General features: G+C 43.4%; 1 protein-coding gene and 1 long non-coding RNA gene across 2 annotated transcripts; one reads left to right on the top strand and one right to left on the bottom strand.

The window, feature by feature from the left end:
• The first annotated feature begins 3,502 nt into the window (after positions 1-3,502).
• On the top strand, positions 3,503-5,292 carry LOC127906758 (uncharacterized). The gene is made up of 2 exons (XR_008062773.1): positions 3,503-4,489; positions 4,597-5,292. It is a non-coding gene; the product is annotated as an uncharacterized LOC127906758 (long non-coding RNA).
• A 644-nt stretch (positions 5,293-5,936) lies between these two features.
• LOC118392118 (coagulation factor XIII A chain-like) lies at positions 5,937-20,062 on the bottom strand. The gene is made up of 15 exons (XM_035783763.2): positions 19,921-20,062; positions 16,829-17,013; positions 13,191-13,379; positions 12,386-12,634; positions 12,079-12,197; positions 11,708-11,815; positions 10,188-10,362; positions 9,770-9,908; positions 9,520-9,623; positions 9,127-9,215; positions 8,693-8,849; positions 7,821-8,096; positions 7,464-7,624; positions 6,858-6,994; positions 5,937-6,610 (listed from the first exon to the last, which is right to left on the bottom strand). The coding sequence occupies exons 2-15, from the start codon at positions 16,980-16,982 to the stop codon at positions 6,469-6,471; spliced, it is 2,199 nt and encodes a 732-aa protein (XP_035639656.2). The 5' UTR covers positions 16,983-17,013; positions 19,921-20,062; the 3' UTR covers positions 5,937-6,468.
• Positions 20,063-20,828: the final 766 nt, after the last annotated feature.

Below are 20,828 nucleotides of genomic sequence, written 5' to 3'. Positions count from 1 at the left end.
GGAAATCAACATTTATTTGCACTTTGCTAGTTATTACAAAAGACAGGAAAACACAGGCAGATTCAAATCTAATCAACTCAGTGTAAATGATAGGAGTGAATCCTTCTGTTGCTCCCTCTTTGAACTATAAGCTGCCTGACAAACAAAACAGCACTCCGTCTAACAACAAATCCATAGCACTTACAGTACGATAAAATATACAGCTAAATTGGCTGTGGCTATAGATACTTTTGTACCTGTTTCCTCCAGCATCTTCACAGGTTCCTTTGCTGTTGTTCTGGGATTGATTTGCACTTTTCGCACTAAAGTACTTTCATCTCCAGGAGACAGAACATGTCTCCTTCCTGAGTGGTATGTATGCCAGCTGCGTGGTGTTTATACTTGCGTACTATTGTTTGTACAGATGAACGTGGTACCTTCAGGCGTTTGGACATTTCTCCCGAAGATGAACCAGACTTGTGGAGGTCTACAATTTGTTTTCCGAGGTCTTAGCTGATTTCTTCTGATTTTCCCATGATGTCAAGCAAAAGAGGCACTGAGTTTGCATGCAGGCCTTGAAATACATCTACAGGTACACCTCAAATGATGTCAATTAGCCTATCAGAAGCTTCTAAATTCATGGCATAATTTTCTGGAGTTTTCCATGCTGTTTAAAGGCACAGTCAACTTAGTGTATGTAAGTTTCTGCCTCACTGGAATTGTGATACAGTGAATTATAAGTGAAATAATCTGTGTGTAAACAAATGTTGGAAAAATGACTTGTCGTGCACAAAGTAGATTTTCTAAACGACTTACCAAAACTATAGTTTGTTAACAAGAAATTTGTGGAGTGGTTGAAAAGCGAGTTTTAATGACTCCAACCTAAGTGTATGTAAACTTCTGACTTCAATTGCATACAAATTCATATCTCTTTACGAACTCTTGAACAATCCAAACATGACAATTTAATTCACACACCTCTCCTGGCGTCAGTGACCCCCGGACTTCCATGGGAACGCCAGCAAGTCAGGCGTATTATCACCTTCTCATCCTTCCACTACAGTGGTCATTTATGGAAAACAATTGAAAAATCATGCCAAATAGTGTCCCCCTGCAACAACGGTTTTGGGGTTTCCAGGACTGCCGAAACAGTGAAAAAGAACACTGTCCGAAGATGCTTTTCTTTTTCAGGCCCCAGAGCCTGTAGGATGGGCGTTGGCAGTTTGTAAATTATTTGGCCTGATATAAAGCCAGGGCAGTGGGTGGCGACATGCGCTTGTGACATTTGTTTGCAGACCGCCATAGTATCAAAGAAGAAGACCTCGTATGTAGTCTAACAAACGTTAGAAGAAGAAGATGGCAAGTGTTAATATTCTTTACCATATATTTGTCTTTATATAACAACATATTGTTAAATAGGGATAAATAATTGAAGATGTTTTGGGATTTAAATTGATAGCTAACATTACTTTTTTACTTACATCAGCCTCGGTAACGTTAGCCAGACAGTTTTGTTTAACTAACGTTAGCTAGCTAATTGTTTTTGATGCTTTCAGTTTGTATGTAATGTTAGCTTGCACTTCAATGGCATCCCTCGAGGAGGTATTATTTCATCTTTCCAACCAGGCGAAGTACTATGGCACCACTGATCTCGACAAGAGGCGCAACATTCGTAGAGGGCAGAAATGCACTAATCCGGGTAGAGGTCAACCGATTAATCGGAATGGCTGATTAATTAGGGCCGATTTCAAGTTTTCATAACAATCGGAAATCGTCCGATTTGCCCATTTTTATTTATTTATTTTCTTTCTCCCCACCTTTATTTAATCTTCATTTAACTCGGCAAGTCAGTTAAGAACACATTCTTATTTTCAATGATGGCCTAAGAACGGTGGGTTAACTGCCTCATTCAGGAGCAGAAAGACAGATTTTCACCTTGTCAGCTCGGGGGACACAATCTTGCAACTTTACAGTTAACTAGTCCAACGCAATAATGACCTGCCTCTCTCTCGTTGCACTCCACAAGGAGACTGCCTGTTACGCAAATGCAGTAAGCCAAGGTAAGTTGCTAGCTAGCATTAAACTTATCTTATAAAAAACAATCAATCATAATCACTAGTTAACTACACATGGTTGATGATATTACTAGATATTATATAGTGTGTCCTGTGTTGCATATAATCTGACTGAGCATACAAGCATACAAGTATCTAAGTATCTGACTGAGCGGTGGTAGGCAGAAGCAGGCGAGTAAACATTCATTCAAACAGCACTTTCGTGCTTTTTGCCAGCAGCTCTTAGTTGTGTGTCAAGCATTGCGCTGTTTATGACTTCAAACCTATCAACTGCCAAGATGAGGCTGGTGTGACCAAACTGAAATGGCTGGCTAGTTAGTGCGCGCTAATAGCGTTTCAAACGTCACTCGCTCTGAGCCTTGGGGTGGTTGTTTCCCTTGCTCTGCATGGGTAACGCTTCGATGTGGTGGCTGTTGTCTGTTGTCGTGTTGCTGGTTCGAGCCCAGGGAGGAGCGAGGAGAGGGACGGAAGCTATATACTGTTACACTGGCTATACTAAAGTGCCTATAAGAACATCCAATAGTCAAAGGTTAATGAAATACAAATGGTTTTGAGGGAAATAGTCCTATAATAACTACAACCTAAAACTTCTTACCTGGGAATATTGAAGACTCATGTTAAAAGGAACCACCAGCTTTCATATGTTCTCATGTTCTGAGCAAAGAACTGAAACGTTAGCTTTCTTACATGGTACATATTGCACTTTTACGTTCTTCTCCAACACTTTGTTTTTGCATTATTTAAACCAAATTGACCATGTTTCATTATCTACTTGAGGCTAAATTGATTTTGATGTATTATATTAAGTTAAAATAAGTGTTAATTCAGTATTGTTGTAATTGTCATTATTACAAATACATTCTTCATTTATTTTTAAATCGGCCGACTTCGGTATCTGCGTTGAAAAATCATAAATCGGTTGACCTCTAATTCAGGGTAACATTAAACAGTTCGCTTCTATTACATAACTGGAAGGATTTAGCTAATGAACAGCCATTTTCCATCTAAGTAGTTGATCATCCAGAAGTTGCTAGTTATACATTTAGTTATATGACTGTCATATTGAGGTGTCTAGTTATAAGTTAACTCTGATCAATCAAATGGATAGGTCTAAGCAATTATGGTCATTCCAACTGCCCTGAACTTGGTGTCTTTGCTAGACAGACACACAGACAAAGAGAGAGTAGGGAGAAATAAAGGGTGAGAATGAAAGAGAGGTGGGGAAAGAGTGAAAGACGGAGAGAAAGTCAGTTGTGCAAAATGACTTCGACTTGAGTACTACAACAACTCTTGTCTTCAAACTTGTTATGCAATCACATGTACCTACGGGGGGAGGATGGCCAGCCACACAGGTGGGTGATTTTCACTGAGGAGAAGGAACCCATGCTGACCGAGATGCATGTTGGCCATTTCTGAGTGAAGCGCATGATTGCCAAAATCAACATACACTTTTTTTGCATGGGATTGTCAAGGACGTGGACAGCTGGGCATGTGTAATAACAGTTTGTTCATCGATCACATTCTATTATATCTCAAATTTGTTATGATTTCAATGTATGTCATATCAGAGAGAACAGAATGTTTCAATTTGTCACCTTCTGCTTCAGTGAGTACCAGTCTAGCCTGATGGCGACCGATTATTTTACCAAGTGGGTGGAGGCAATACCCATTAAGGTCTGTAAAGGAAGAGAATGTACTTAACTCTACATTCCCTTCTGTAACCCATTTAAAAAGGCTGCTTGGAACCCAAAATGTATTTTCTTGTGTATGATACCCATCAAGGACCAGACTGGCGAGGCCACCTCCAAGGCAATGATGTCTTCAACACCCATGGTTCTCCTGAGGTCATCTTGCGCGACCGAGGTCGTGTACTCTGGAACAAGGTACGGGTGTTATAGGTTATATTCTGTCACCAATGGTTTGTTGTATTTTTTAAAAACATTTTACAATTCGATTTTGTTTTTCCCATGGTACATAACCAGACATTTCAATATATTCCATTGTCAGTCGATATCCCTTTCCTACCCCCTCCTCCAGGTTTGGATGAACGGACCAACCACACCCTCAAGACTGCCATGGGCAAGGCCTTGACGGGTTCCAGGAATGGTGGCAGAACAACCTGAAGGTAATTATCTTTGCACCCAACGTTAGCGTCCAGGCCTCCAGAGTACTCACCCTTTTTCGCCGACTGTACGGACGGGATCCGCAGCCGTTTACTGGGGTAAACAATACATTTGCATAGAAAAGTATTGCCTATACTGTAGTATTAAAAAATGTGTGATTGACTCAGTGTTTTTCTATTGCTTTTTGTATAATGTACGTTTGAGATCACTGATACTCCACCTGATGTGGTGGAAGTTGTCGAACCAGATCAGAACGTCTTCGAGGACCACCTTCAGGCGCGGACTGAGAAGGATGTGGAGGTTTCTGACCAGGTACAAATGATTGTCCGCTGTTAATTTATTTTCTGGCCTTCCAAGAGCTATATAGGAGATGCATTTGTAATAATATGAAATATAATTGCATTTATTTCTATTATCAGTCAGTCAAGGCGAGACTGAACATGGACAAGGCATATGAGAAAAAGGAGAGCCACCGGAGGAGAATCAAGGGGATCAAGTAGTAGTTCCCCTTGCTCTGCAAGGGCCGCGGCTCTTGTGGAGCGATGGGTAACGATGCTTCGTGGATGACTGTTGTTGATGTGTGCAGAGGGTCCCTGGTTCGCGCCCGGGTATGGGCGAGGGGACGGTTTAAAAGTCATACTGTTACACTTCGACATCCGGGCAAATGACTTAGCTTGGAAGAAGGACGAAAGGAAGGCGAGACCTGGGAAAGCTTGGTGCTCTTTCGCTCCCAGCTGGGCTCACCATCCGTTAAGGTGAATATAACATTTCAGGTGATAACTATTTCCAATTGCCTACTCGTGGTGGGTGGCAGTACCAACACTGGCCCAGTGGTTTGTCCAAATAGTAAATCTCAAGGTTAACCGCTGGGTCACGCTAAGTAACCACCACTTCCAGGTACGTACCGTTAAGGTGTAGGAACCCAGTGGTCATGACACCACCCTGGAGTTTCTCACAACTCATCTCTATCTTTTCAGCTGTATGATTCAGAGACAGTTGTAATGAGGCTGTGCTGCTTATGTTAGTAAGTAACTACACTTTCAATTTTGAGCCTCTTAGTTTCATCATGCTCCGTGTCCTACATCTAAAATAAATACTCTTGTATTTCTGGCTCATTTTCAAATTATGGTTTTATAGATTTAAGTCTGGCAAAATAGAGATTGTGGTATGATATCAGGTATTATCATGCTGGCCTTTGCTGGACACACATTTGAACTGTTGAACAGAGTTGGTCTCAGAATCTGGTCTTATGAGTTCTGATTCATACCATAGACGTGTTTGTACATGTAGTATATATTTTTGGGCACATGACCTGCCATCACCAAGACTACCACACCAAATTTGGATAGGAACAGTGAAAGAAAATTAGAATTGCATCTGCGTGCTATTTCAGAGAATACATCAGTGTAAATGCGCTAATCTGATATGGGTGTCAGAACAGTACAGGGGGGAAAAAGTTGTACATGAAGTAAAAACCTTAGGATGGCTGTGTAAACACAGCCTATGAAAGAAACCCCTAGACTTGTGCGGGGGGTGAACGAAAGCACAGACGTGCTCATGTCACTTACTCACTCATCCCTGTTGCGCATAGGGCAAGGTCCACACCTTCAACCTTCGAACTGGGTGCTCGAAGAACTCCCATTTTGACAGCATGCATGTAGGCCAATAGGATACATTCAATATTTGCCTCCAAAAGATCTTATCTGGACATTTCAAAACCAAAGTGTATTGCCATAAAAACACAGTAATTGATAACATATTCATGTTCATCTTTTTAATTTGGGTTACTTAAGTATTTCTCTTGCATAGAAGTCAAAAACAGAAAAGAAAAGGAAACGGGGATATTTAACTTTTCATCAATTTCACTAAATGTTGCATCTTGTGGTTAGAAAATGGTGCATCTCTTGTGAAGATAGATTGAACCATGGATTAGGCCTGACATTCAAGCCCAATCTCTAATCTGATGGTAGCTGGGCTGTATTAGCTATGATGTAGTTGTGTTTTCCTTGTATAGAAATGAAAACAAATACATTGAACTACACCAAATGTTGCATAGTTTAAAAAAATATTGCCTCTTTTGTGAAATTACATGATCCATCCAAGAAGAAGAAGAAGAAGAAGAAGAAGAAGAAGAAGAAGAAGAAGAAGAAGAAGAAGAAGAAGAAGAAGAAGAAGAAGAAGAAGAAACGAATATCTTAATTGTTGCTTGCTGGGCTCTAACATAGCTGTAAATAGGCTGTCGAGCTGTGCTATAGATGTCTTGTATAGCTGTGCCATCTCCCTTGTGCTGCTCATGGCTTGATGGTCAGCTGGGCCTGACCGTACACCTGCCTGAGTGCAGCACAGTCCAGACTGGCCATCAGCTTGGTGGGTCCCACCCTTCGCGGGGTAAAACTCTCTGTCCAATTCAGGGACGAGCCAGCCAGGATCAGACTGGAATACACACATATACACACATGAGTATGCACACACACACACACACACACACACACACACACACACACACACACACACACACACACACACACACACACACACACACACACACACACACACACACACACACACACACACACACACACACACACACACACACACACACACACACACACACACACACACACACACACACACACACACACACTCACACACGCACACATACAGGTATCACTCTGCTCACCTGTAATGTTTATACTTGGGTGGCATGACTCCTGGCCCCTCCACGCGAATGTACACATCCTCCAGGTTGAACTTGAACGGGTTGGTGAACTCCACAGTCACAAACATCTCCTCACTTACTTTCGCCAGACCAGACACCTACAGAGAGAAGAGGGGATGAGAGTTGGTCCTGATCCTGTCTGTGAAGACCCAGCAAGGATCGATAAATTGAGCATATTTGGAAAATACTTTGCATTCTATACCAGGGATGTCAAACTCATTTAGCAGAATTCAGTCTTTATTCGGTCTTCAACGCAGTCCGGAGGGCTGCACTGAAACTTGGTTATATTTCCTCGCAGTCCAAAATTAGCCCCAAATAGTCCGTTATGAATTTTTCAGTGCTCCCTGACTGTCTAGCTGATTATTAGCAACGCTGAACACAGTCAAGATATTATATGAATGCAGATCCATTATAATTTCTACAATTTCGATTTGGTTTTTGTCATTTTAAAGTATATTGAGTTCACCCCCCCACCCCCCCACCCCAAAACAAAACATAACCAATGTGCCGGATTGGACCCCTTGCGGGGGGTCCACTCCTACCACTCCTAAAAACATGACCTCTGACCTGAACAGAGAGCTTGGGGTTGTGAAGAGTGACGACCCTCATGGCGGTGACAATCTGACCCGTCTCCTTGACCTTCCCAGTGGCAATGAAGTGGAGGTTGGCCTGCTCCACCAGCTTTCTCATGTAGTCCTGGGAACGCACCTGGATCACCTTCTTCTCAGCTGTGGACACACAGAGATGACTTTCTTAGGAAATGCTTTTGTCTCCTTGAGTTGTACTTTCATTTGCATGTCATTTGTCGGGTCTCTTGCTTTAGAAATGTTGGAGAGCAACTGGCTTGCCACTAGTAACTAGAATATTGATCTCACAAGAACCCAGTAACCAACACACACCACCCCTCCTCCCCCACCTGCCCACCTTTCATGGGATCCAATGTCACTTTAGGGGTCTTGAAGAGGAACTCAGAGCTGGTGACTCCTGTGTAATACACCACGTTGCCACTGACATACATCTCCCCGGTGCGAGACTGGCCACTCTTGTTGTTGAACTCCAGCTTCAGCTCGAAGTCATCCCCCACCCTCACCTCGATCAGGGGCATGTTCAGCTCCACGTCAGCCTCTGGAAGGGTGACCTTCTCACGCTGACAACCGTACTCCTCTGCCTTCTCCAGAACCGTGCGCTCCTCGGGGCTACCTGTGTATGTGGGAGACCACAGACGACAGGGAACGATTATATGGTTTGTTTCAGAAGTAGTCCCCATTCAGAATCTGGGTTTTTCGAGTGGTCGTACCTTGTTCACACAGAGACAAAACCCTTCTTTTAACATTTAAATCAAATCAAATGTTATTTGTCACATGGGCCGAATACAACAGATGTCGTAGACCTCACAGTGAAATGCTTACTTACAAGCCCTTAATCAACAATGCCGTTTTCAATGCAGTTTACATTCACATGTAAATTTGAGTTATAGATCTGCCATTCTCACTGAAAGCAAGTCCAAGAAATGTTAGATTTGTTCTGAGCCCTATTTATCTGCTGCCCGTGCTTAAGTTTCATCTTTGTGTCGTTTACTTTCAGTTCTGTACACCAGCTTCAAACAGCTGAAAATGCCGCTGTTTAGATGGGACAATGACTCTCTGCATGATACTTGCTTGTTTTGTCATGTACAGAATTTTAGCCAGCAGGAAGTGCTGGAGTGATTTCTGCATAGGTCATTTTTAATCTGTGTCTGGGAAAGTGTCCCTTTAGGCTTTTTGCTCAGCGACGCTCCCTCCTGCCTCCTCTCTTACCTTCGGGGAACTTGTACTGGTCAGTGATGTCACGCCGGGTGTCCTGGCCGGGAGCTTTGGTCACCACCATCCTACCAACATGGCTGCTGTTGACTTTGACCGGCTCCAGGGTTCCGTCTCGGGGGTTCCGCGAGTAGAACACCACATCACTGTTCACCTATAGGGAAAGAAATGGGACACATTCATCATGGAAAATGCCAGTAATTGTCTATTGATATGTTTAGTCATATATAAGTCATATATACTAGTAATACCAAAACACATGTGCTGGTACCGTATGTTCACGACTACAATTGAGCTCACTGATTCAAACTGATGCAAACAGAAATGGACTGTCTTGGAAAGTGACCAATAAGGGGTTGTAACATTTTGTATACCGTCCTGTGCAGTTGGTGTTTTGCGCCACTAGGATGGCTCATTGTTGTCGTATTTACCTCAGCAAACACGAAAGGTGCGTCGAACGGGAAGCAGATCTGGCCATGTTTGATGGCCTGGACAGACGCAGGGCCACACCTGTACATCCCTGGATACAATGAAAGACACATTAGGACTTAGTAATATCCCAAATAATGATATAATATAGTAACTACACAGCATGTACATTTCATAACATGGTTATGTAAAAAATTATAACATGGTCAGTTAAATTGTGTGTTTGTGTGTGTGTTTCTGTGTGTGTGTGTTTGTTTCGGCGTATGTGTGTGTTTCTGTGTCTGTGTGCGTGTGCGTGTTGCTGCGTATGTGTGCGCGTGTGTGAGCGCTTGTGCATGTTTCTACAGTATATGTGTGTGTGTGTGCGTACATGCTTGTGTGTATGAACACCTCACCATCACTAGTCTCTTGGGGCGTAGCATCCACAGCCTGCCAGCCCCCAAACCCTTGAGGAAGGTCTGGCCTGCTCATGTAGCACTCGTTCCAGCAATGGTAGTTCCTACGGCAACACATCCATTCCATTATTTGACATTACCATAAAGCATTCTAAATGCAGTCTCTCCACTCGTGAATTGTATTTTTAAATGCTCAAATCAAATCAAATCAAATCAGAAAGTGATTTGTCTGTCACTGGAACAATTCTACCAGATAGAGTCCTTGGTGCGTTGCTTGTCAATTCTGCCGTTCTCATCCAGGATGATGTCAGTCTTCAGGTTGCCGTCATTGTCGTGGGAAGAGAAGAAGTTGGTGACAACCCTGGCGGGGATCCCCAGACAGCGCAAGACTGCCAAGGGGGAAGGAAAGAAACTCTATCATCAGCAACAACAAAAACTATTCAGACGTTTTGGGGGAATTCTGCACATCAAATAGTAGGAAATTAATGTGATTAATTATGAAATCCTCCCAAACATTTCACTCATTATCATTGTAAAAATCCCAAAACTTTGCCTCAATGATTTTTGGGAGATCCTAGTTTAAACATTTCTGGAATCATTACAGATTTCAGAAAAAAATGGAATTTTCTGAAAGTTTGGGGAATATTGTAGCCTTATGCAGGTCTCACAGGTGTTAAAGACGGCAGCGTAGACCCAGCACTGGGCATAGCAGACGGGCATCTTGCTGCTGGAGTAGTTGAGGAGGATCTCAGTACTTCCAGTCCAGGAGGTGGGTGCCACTCCGTAGGTGTAGTCACCACTCCAGCTCCCCACCAGCACCCCGTCGTCGTCACGAGAGTTCAGCTGGGAGAGAGAGGCAAACATACGGTTGTCTGCATCCAAAATGGCACCCTATTTCCTTTACAGTGCACTTCTTTTGAAAAGAGCCTAATGGGCCCTGGTCAAAGTAGTGCATTATATAGGGAATACACTGGTCAAAAGTAATGCATTATATAGGGAATACCCAGGACAAAAGTAGTGCATTATATAGGAAATACTTTGGTTAAAAGTAATGCATTATATAGGGAATACCCTGGTCAAAAGTAATGCATTATATAGGGAATACCCGGGACAAGAGTAATGCATTATATAGGGAATACCCTGGTCAAAAGTAATGCATTATATAGGGAATACCCGGGACAAGAGTAATGCATTATATAGGGAATACCGGGGACAAAAGTAGTGCATTATATAGGAAATACCTTGGTTAAAAGTAATGCATTATATATGGAATACCTTGGTCAAAGGTAATGCATTATATGTGAAATAGAGTGCCATTTTGGATGCAAATAGCCTGTTACAAGCTTATGAGTTCTAAGTACAAATCTCTCTTCTGTACAAATGAAGAAGAGGGCACGACAAAACCTATTCCCCCTCAGGAGACTGAAAAGATTTGGCATGGGTCCTCAGATCCTCAAAAGGTTCTACAGCTGCACCATCGAGAGCATGGTTGCATCACTGCCTGGTTTGGCAACTGCTCCGCCTCCGACCGCGAGGCACTACAGAGGGTAGTGTGAACAGCCCTGTACATCACTGGGGCCAAGCTTCCTGCCATCTAGGACATCTATACCAGGCAGTGTCAGAGAAAGGCCCTAAAAATGGTCAAAGACTCCAGCCACCCTAGTCATAGACTGTTCTCTCTGTTACCGCACGGCAAGCGGTACCAGAGCGCCAGACTACTTGCAATGCCCCCCCCCTCACCCCCTCTCTTCCTCTTTTACACCGCTGCTACTCTGTTGTTATCATCTATGCATAGTCACTTTAGTAACTCTACCTACATGTGCATATTACCCCGCACATTGACTCTATAGCAGTACCCCCCATTTATAGTCTCGCTATTGATATTTTACTGCTGCTCTTTAATTACTCGTGACTTTTTCTTATTGTTATCCATATTTTTTTAAACTGCATTGTTGGTTAGGGGCTCGGAAGTAAGCATTTCACTGTAAGGTCTGCACTTGTTGTATCCGACGCATGTGACTAATACAATGTGATTTGATTTGAAACGTGTCTTCTGGCAAGGAGTCTTTTCTCAAGCCTCCATGGAGTCCCCCCCTATAAATCTACTGTATGAAATGGTTGCACTGTAAGAACGTTGCGATCTTAACGGGTTCTCTGTATGGACCGGTGGTAACCTCGTAACCCTCACCATGGCTGAGGCCTTCCGGGCTACTTTGATGGGGTCCCCCCTGTTGGTGATGGGCATGGCAGCTTTATCCATGATGAACAGACACGCATCCAGCACCCCGTAGTCAAACTGCAACAAGCAAAGGTCAGTTAAGTGTGCCCTGGACTTCTTTGACGATCACAGAGAGAATCAGACGGTGTCTTAAAGCTAAAACAAAAAGGTGACAGACAGGTAACGTGGACGGACCTAGAAACAACCGTCTTGCTATTTGACGTATAATGACTTCCGTGCACAGTAGTTATAAATGAATTCTGCATGGTGCAGATAGCGTATCACCACACCAAAAACCAATCATTGCGTAGCTAGTAGTGGTGCTCTGGGTCTCTCTGTACCTGGCCAAAGTTCCAGGGCCGCTCGGACACGTCGTCAAACGCCCCGTGGTAGATGACCCCCACCTCGTTGAGAACACACTCCTCCCTCTCTTGGCCATCATCCAGGAACACAGGATCAGCTGGTGGAAGGAAGCCAGAACAATAGAATGAAATCTATTATCGGAATGTAGATGAATAGACGAATGAGATTAATAGAGCTAAATCAATCAATCAATCAATCAATCAATCAATCAATCAATCAATCAGCACAAACAACTGTTGTGGGAACAGGCTAGTGTGATTGCTGTCATCAGTGAGTGTCACAGACCTGCCACCCAGGGGTTGAATAGGATATAGACGTCTCGACTCTCGTCCTGCCTTGTCCTGCGGATTCCGTATGGCGTAACCACCGCCACGTACGTGCGCCACTTTCCCACAATGCAGTCGGGCGCTGGGGTGATCCCCACCGTGACCACGTTGTCTGCGCTGTCCACCACTCGGCCGGCCCACGGGCTCTGGCGGTCACTGGCCACAGACACAGGGATGTAGGTGCCCTTACTAAACTGGGGACTGCCCCCTGGTGGATAGGAGGAACAGGGGAATGACATGTCAGGGCAGGGGTATACCTAGCTCTGGTCTTTGGCTCTGGGGTGCAGTTTCTTCTAGGTACAGATCTAGGATCAACTTCCCATCCCCCAAACCTAACCTTTACCATTAGGGGAGAAAATGTAAAACAGACCAAAGATCAGGGTCTAGGGGCAACTTCACCCTACACCAAGCCTTACTAACACCCTGGACTAGAGCTATGGTCGACCTATGGTAGACCTAACCACTGATACAGGAAAGAAAGATAAATACCTGCACATATTCTTCCTTAGTTTTATTATGTTTCAAGTGGCGGTTATAATTAAGTGCGGGGGAACATTCAATGAAAAAAGATACAATGAATGTTCCCGCACTTAATGTAACCGCCACTTGAAACATAACATAATAAAACACATTTGTTTTCATTACTTTACTTTTGGTACCCTGCATACGTACAGTAAACTACTTCTTAACCTGTAACCACTGATACAGATTTAGACCTTTGTTTAGCTCAGGAAACCTTTTTAGGTGTTTCATTTTTATCTCACCGATGACGAACTCCACAGCGAACTGGTCGTCGGAGGGCTTGTAGGGACGGTCGAAGGTCACCTTCAGCTGGAACTCCTGTCCCCTGCGAACGATGAGGTGGTCACTGGCATACAGGTGGGTGGTGTGCTGCCGCTTATTGACCTCGTCTGGCTTCCGCAGCATGTTCACGTCCCAGATGTCCAAGAACTCTGATAGGAGAGTAGGAAGAGAACGAGGAAGAGAGAGATGAGGAGAGAGGAATATAAAAGGGAAGAGAGAGATGAGGAGAGAGGAATATAAAAGGGAAGAGAGAGATGAGGAGAGAGGAATATAAAAGGGAAGAGAGAGAGAGAGATGAGGAGAGAGGAATATAAAAGGGAAGAGAGAGAGAGATGAGGAGAGAGGAATATAAAAGGGAAGAGAGATGAGGAGAGAGGAATATAAAAGGGAAGAGAGAGATGAGGAGAGGAATATAAAAGGGAAGAGAGAGATGAGGAGAGAGGAATATAAAAGGGAAGAGAGAGATGAGGAGAGAGGAATATAAAAGGGAAGAGAGATGAGGAGAGAGGAATATAAAAGGGAAGAGAGAGATGAGGAGAGAGGAATATAAAAGGGAAGAGAGAGAGATGAGGAGAGAGGAATATAAAAGGGAAGAGAGAGAGAGAGATGAGGAGAGAGGAATATAAAAGGGAAGAGAGAGAGAGATGAGGAGAGAGGAATATAAAAGGGAAGAGAGATGAGGAGAGAGGAATATAAAAGGGAAGAGAGAGATGAGGAGAGAGGAATATAAAAGGGAAGAGAGAGAAGAGAGAGAATATAAAAGGAAGAGAGAGATGAGGAGAGAGGAATATAAAAAGGGAAGAGAGAGATGAGGAGAGGAATATAAAAGGAATATAAAAGGGAAGAGAGAGAGAGAGATGAGGAGAGAGAGGAATATAAAAGGGAAGAGAGATGAGAAGAGAGAGAGAGATGAGATGAGAGAGAGAATATAAAAGGGAAGAGATAAAAGAATATAAAAAGGGAAGAGAGAGATGAAGAGAGAAATATAAAAGGGAAGAGAGAGATGAGGAGAGAGGAATATAAAAGGGAAGAGAGAGATGAGGAGAGAGGAATATAAAAGGGAAGAGAGAGATGAGGAGAGAGGAATATTAAAAGGGAAGAGAGAGATGAGAAGAGAGGAATATAAAAGGGAAGAGAGAGATGAGGAGAGAGGAATATAAAAGGGAAGAGAGATGAGGAGAGAGGAATATAAAAGGGAAGAGAGATGAGGAGAGAGGAATATAAAAGGGAAGAGAGAGATGAGGAGAGAGGAATATAAAAGGGAAGAGAGAGAGAGATGAAGACTTGTCATCGTAACTTGGGCCCTGATATTTTTCCATGTGACCTTGAGCAGTTATTCCAATACACCTCTGTTTCAGCAAAAAAAAGCTGAGGGATGGGCCTGGAGAAATGTAACGTCTCTCAAATTCATAGACAGAGCTATGGATGCAGAGGTAGGTCCTAAAAATGAATATAAAAGGGAAGAGAGAGAGAGAAGATGAAGACTATAAAAGTCATCGTAAAAAGGGAAGAGAGAGATGAGGAGAGAGGAATGGGAGAGAGAGAGATGAAGAATATATTTTTCCATGTGACCTTGAGCAGTTATTCCAATACACCTCTGTTTCAGCAAAAAAAAGCTGAGGGATGGGCCTGGAGAAATGTAACGTCTCTCAAATTCATAGACAGAGCTATGGATGCAGAGGTAGGTCCTAAAAATGGTCAAAGGCTCCAGCCACCCAAGTCATAGACTGTTATCTCTGCTACCGCACGGCAAGCCGTGCCGGGGCGCCAAGTCTGGGACCAAAAGGCTTCTGAACAGCTTCTACCCCCAAGCCAATAGACTCCTGAACATCTAGTCAAATGGCCAACTAGACTGTTTGCATTGACCCCCACCCCCCCCCTCCCTCACCCCCTCTCACGCCCTCTTTACACCACTGCTACTCTCTGTTGTCATCTATGCATAGTCACATTAATAACTCTACCTACATGTACATACTACCTCAAATAACCGGTGCCCCCGCACATTGACTCTGTATCAGTACCCCCCTGTATATAGTCCTTGTATATTGTCATTTCACTGCTGCTCTTTAATGACTTGTTACTTTTATCTCTAATTCTTATTTGTATTTTCTTGAAACTGCATTGTTGGTTAGGGGCTCATAAGTAAGCATTTCGCTGTAAGGTCTGCACCTGTTGTATCCGGCGCATGTGACTGATACATTTTGATTTGAAGGACTGAACATCCATGATATCTATATCTATATCTAAATGATTGTTTTAACCAGATTGAGGCATTTACATTGTTTACATTTATGTTGTTTACAAACATGGTTTGTTTTGGGTTCTGATGACGTACGACAGCTGAACTAATCATGAGGCATTTATAAGTTGCCTTTTTCAACAATCAGTGTGTGTAGTATATCATTCATTTATAAGTCCAAAAATGGATGTAGCAACTAACGATTCTATCTTCAACATAACGTAACGTATGGAATCCTGCAAGTTCAAATGTATGAAGAGTGGTAGAGACATTCTGAAGGCCGATTACGTTGCGTGTTCAACTTTGGGAACCTTCTCATCTTAGGGTAGACAGACAGCTTTGTCTGTAGACTGTGGTGACGTGTAGTAAAAATGATGAACTGTAGTCGAAGTTGGTTGATCTTTTTGGGAAACTCGCTACAAGATATTATTTAGATGACTATGACTGTCACACCCTGATCTGTTTCACCTGTTTTGTGCTTGTATCCACCCCCCTCCAGGTGTCGCTCATCTGCCCCATTATCCCCTGTGTATTTATACCTGTGTTCTCTGTTTGTCTGTTTCCAGTTTGTCTTGTCTCGTCACGCCTACCAGCATTTTTCCAGTATTCCTGTTTTCGCTCTAGTCCCTGTTTTCTAGTTTTCCCGGGTTTTGACCATTCTGCCTGTCCTGACCCTGAGCCTGCCAGCCGTTCTGTGCCTTTCGGACTCTGCTCTGGATTACCTCTGCCTGCCCTTGACCTGTCGTTTGCCTGCCCCCTGATTTTGTAATAAACTTTTTTGAACTTTACTTTGAATTACCTATCACGAGGGGACAAGCTGAAGTCGCTTCCAGTCTGTTAGAGGTTCTATAATCCAGTCAGTCCATTCTTATTCAGAACCCTGCCTTGTGTTTCTAGGCCTGCCTTGTGTTTCTAGGCCTGCCTTGTGTTCTAGCGAGATAATGCTGAGGAAAGGAGAACAGTGACGAGGCTGGTAGACTCAGGATGTGTCTGAAGGCGTGTGTTAAGATAACTCTGAACGGAATGCCATTCATTTGTCAGCCAGCATCCTAAATCTACAGGAAACGTGTCGTTGTAGGGTTATCATTTGTGACCAAGGCACATACTGACTCACAAACCAACACTCTGTCATACAAACACACTCCTGTCTCTCTCTGTCACACACCACACCACACACACAATCAAACACACACACGTGCACGCACGCACCCACACACACACACACACACACACACACACACACACACACACACACACACACACACACACACACACACACACACACACACACACACACACACACACACACACACACACACACACACACACACACACACACAGGCTCCTTCTCCTCCTCACCCTGGAGTGGAGGGGGTCCTCGGGGCATCAGGCCGAAGGGCTCGAACTCAGGCACCTCCTCCCCATCTGCATTGGAGGTGGCGATGGGGGCGGCACTGCGTCCGCGGTGTGACACTTGGGGTTGTGGCTTGGCGGCGGGCTCTGAGTCAGACATGGTACCAGCGCTGAAACGTCACCTTACGGGCCTGGGACACAGACAAATGGACGAACAGAGAGAGACAGAGACAGAGAGTCAAACAGACAAGCAGACAATTCCTAGGTATAGTATCATATCACATATTCAGCTTGCCCTTGGGGAGGACACTCCCAGTTGTGCTGCAGATGCTAAGAGATGAACTGTTCCCACAAACCACCTGTTTCACATTGAGGTAGGGCAGCAATAGCGAACTTGAGTACTGACCTGGATGAGGTGCACGTAAACTTTAACACAAACCACATGTCAAAACAATTATATATATAACATTTGACATTCCCGTCATTCAGCTGACGCTCGTATCCAGAGCGACTTTACAATTAGTGCATTCGTCTTAAGTTGGCTAGGTGAGACAACACACATCACAATCGTATCAAGTACATTTTCCCTCAACAAAGTACTTATCAGCAAAGTCCGTGCTAGTAGGCCTTTGGGAACCACTTCTATGTGTGTATTAGTGTGCATTACTGTAGTGACTAGGTCAGAAAACATAGGTTTGAAATGCTCAGCGGTTTCACCGAGTAGGGCCTGTGCTTATTTTTTCTTTCATTGTTTATTTCCGTGCTGTATAAAGAGGAGCCTACTGAGGGTGTGATTCCAGAAAAGCAGTTGGCAAGGTCAGACGTTTTGGGGTGTTTGGTTGTTTGTTTTGGCATGTTGTGTTATTCTCCGTCCCTTGTGGTCAGCGTGTCACCCGACTGTGCCGTTAATCTTAAAATTAGAGAGAGAAAACGGGTCGTAAATGACAAGGGAAACTTTAGTGTCAGTGTGTGGGGGACACAACCATGTCATCAGATTCATTTGCTTAGAATCAATGTCTATTTATTTGTTGTTGTAATATTTATCATTTTCACAACGAGTAGTGTACCAGTAAAATGATGCCAGTATCTGTGGTAAAACTAACAAATTACCTTGCACATTTACAATTAGTTAGGTAATAATATACATTAACAAACTATATCTAAGTCCAAACATAGCGGTCCATAAAATGACAAGCTATTGGACCCCATCATATCGTACAAGCAGTGGTGCAACATTACTAATAGTGGGTTAAATGTAAATAAAAATCTCGAGACATACCGTAAGTCAATAAAGCAGCACTGGAAAAGGAATTACCTCAACCAACCATCCCCTGGGGGTCTCTTCTTTTAAAGCCTATTTTATTTGAGGTTAGGAGAGGGGGGGTGTTTTTTTAATGGGAATTATTATGTAAGTATGGTAATGCTGTTTTAGTCATTAAATACACAATGGTTGTTTTAATGAAAATGTAAGTATGGCACAATATACGTCATGCAGCTTTGTGGCACAAACAACTGTTTAAGAATTGAGTTATGTAATGGGCGTGTGCTGTGCTGTGCTGGTCGAGGAGACAGGTTTGGGGTGTGGGATGGTCTCCTGCCAGTGTTGGAAAGGTGAGTCATGGACCTGCACAGTGAAAGCACTGTTTCACCGTGGCACACACACACACACACACACACACACACACACACACACACACACACACACACACACACACACACACACACACACACACACACACACACACACACACACACACACACACACACACACACACACACACACACACACACACACCAGGCACACACACACCAGGCACACACACACACACACACACACACACACACACACACACACACACACACACACACACCAGGCACACACACACACACACACACACACACGCTCACATCGTGCCGTCACCCCCTTCAGCTGAACATTAGCTGGTCAATGCTGATTGTGGAGAAACAACATCACCACAGGTTTTTATCGATGTTTTCTGGGACAGTGCTGTGCCTTTTTGTGGTGGAAATGCTGCAAGTTATTACTATTTTTAGCTATTAGTCAATGGATGATGCCATATAATACTGTTTGTATAGGGTAACATGTTCATAGGGCAAAATAAATGATTGTGCAAAGTGCAAAAAATACCGCAAAACCTTATTATAATATACAGAAATCCTCCCTGTATGACGCAATTTGCATCATATGATGCAAAACACAGCATGGTACGATGCAAAATGCATCACACAGGGACGATTTCTGTATTTTGAAAGTTATATATCTTGAAATCTCGATTGCCGACGAGCTAAATGTTTTGGGGCTACGTCAACCATGTACTAATGAAACAAATCCCAAATCCCAAAGGAGTTTTCCTTTAATTCAATTTTTTTTCTTGAACAATGTGTGTTTACAAAGAGGTGACTATTTAAACAGCGTTTCGTAAAACGGAGCAATATGTCAATTGTGTTCTCTTTATGACGCACGTTGTTGAAGAGTGTGTTCTCATTTCGTCATGCTAACAGATTATAATTAGGATTTTAATATTTTTTTATGTCCCCAATATGTCCCCCATATTCACCGTTTTATGTAGTGAGTACTTAGACACGGAAGCATTGTGCAAAGAACAAATGTGACTCCTGAAAGGTAAACATGATCCATAGTTTAACAGCATTTTACAACAACATGTGGATGTAAAGGAAAAGAAAAAACACAGAAGCAAATACCCCTGATTCTGAACCAGATTTCATGATGTGGAATAAAGAACCATTCAAACCAGCACTCAGTTCTCACTCTGATACTGTAACATTAGCTTCCATTTAGGACTCTCATTAGCCCACAGCCCCCCCTCCACCCCACCCCATAATAAACTCTGCTTTTACCAGCATTTGGACGTTTCCTAGAGGAAAAAAAGGTGTGCTATTATACAGCAAAACGACAGAGTACTGCAACTGAATTTAGAGTACTGCAAATGATGCATTCTATGAGGCATCGCATCACTTTTCATCAAAGCATTGTCAAATACATGCAGTATCAACAAAAAATTAGATTGGAGACAGTAAACATTGCTTGACCAGTGACCACTGAAGAGTAAACTCACCTCTGTAGAAGTTGAAGAAGCTGCAGTTGTCTGATAGAGTCGATCCTCAGGGGCTGAGTGTCTGTCTCTCTCACACACGAAGACAGGCTGCTGCTGGGGTCCCTCTGAATCCATTTATATACAGGAAAGGGAAGGGCCCTCTCCATGGCAGAGATAGGCCGTGTGTGTGTGTGTGTGTTTGTGTGTGTATGTGTGTGTGTATTTGCAAGCGAGTCAGCCCCAATGTGAGTGGTTGCTGGGATGGGCTTGTGAGTGTGTGTGTGTGTCAAATCAAATCAAATTGTATTGGCCACATACACATGGTTAGCAGATGTTATTGCGAGTGTAGCGAAATGCTTGTGCAAAGTTTCCTAAGGACTAGAAGCGAGGTGTGTGTGTGTGTGTGTGTGTGTGTGTGTGTGTGTGTGTGTGTGTGTGTGTGTGTGTGTGTGTGTGTGTGTGTGTGTGTGTGTGTGTGTGTGTGTGTGTGTGTGTGTGTGTGTGTGTGTGTGTGTGTGTGTGTGAACCAGTCCCAGCATTAGTTGTAGGAGGGGTTGAGGTTGGAAAGGACAGGATTAGGCCCTCGGGTGGCGGTTTGGCCAACTTGAGAAAAGGGTGGGGAATTGTCATGTCTGTTTGCCAGACAGTGAAAGACAGGCCAGCACTGGGGACCAGCCATGCTGAGTCGCAATCTGTGTGAATGTCTCTCTAAATATTTGTTTTGTTACTACTAGAGATCAAATTGAACAACATAAACCGAACACACTTTTACACTGCAGCCTCCGAATACACAATTGCTACATCATCTTGTCAGTGGTAATGGGTCACAGTGTTCTTCAGGAAATAGACAACAGACAGTCTTTAAGATAAATACAGTTTTATCACACATTCGCACTAGTTGATTTTGTTTATGAGTGACAAATCAAAGA

Source organism: Oncorhynchus keta, chromosome 13 (genome assembly GCF_023373465.1).
Source record: "Oncorhynchus keta strain PuntledgeMale-10-30-2019 chromosome 13, Oket_V2, whole genome shotgun sequence".
NCBI classification, from domain to species: domain Eukaryota; kingdom Metazoa; phylum Chordata; class Actinopteri; order Salmoniformes; family Salmonidae; genus Oncorhynchus; species Oncorhynchus keta.
Note: the sequence above shows the minus strand (reverse complement) of the source record. Positions and strands in the feature narration are given on the sequence as shown.

What these genes read in the sequence shown, in the direction of transcription:
- LOC118392118 (XM_035783763.2), bottom strand. Translation starts at nt 16,982, where the DNA reads ATGTCTGACTCAGAGCCCGCCGCCAAGCCACAACCCCAAGTGTCACAC. An exon ending in CGCTGTGGAGTTCGTCATCG is followed by an intron (nt 12,635 to 13,190) that starts GTGAGATAAAAA and finishes CCTATCCACCAG; the next exon opens with GGGGCAGTCCCCAGTTTAGT. An exon ending in CGCTGCCGTCTTTAACACCT is followed by an intron (nt 9,909 to 10,187) that starts GTGAGACCTGCA and finishes CCCCCTTGGCAG; the next exon opens with TCTTGCGCTGTCTGGGGATC.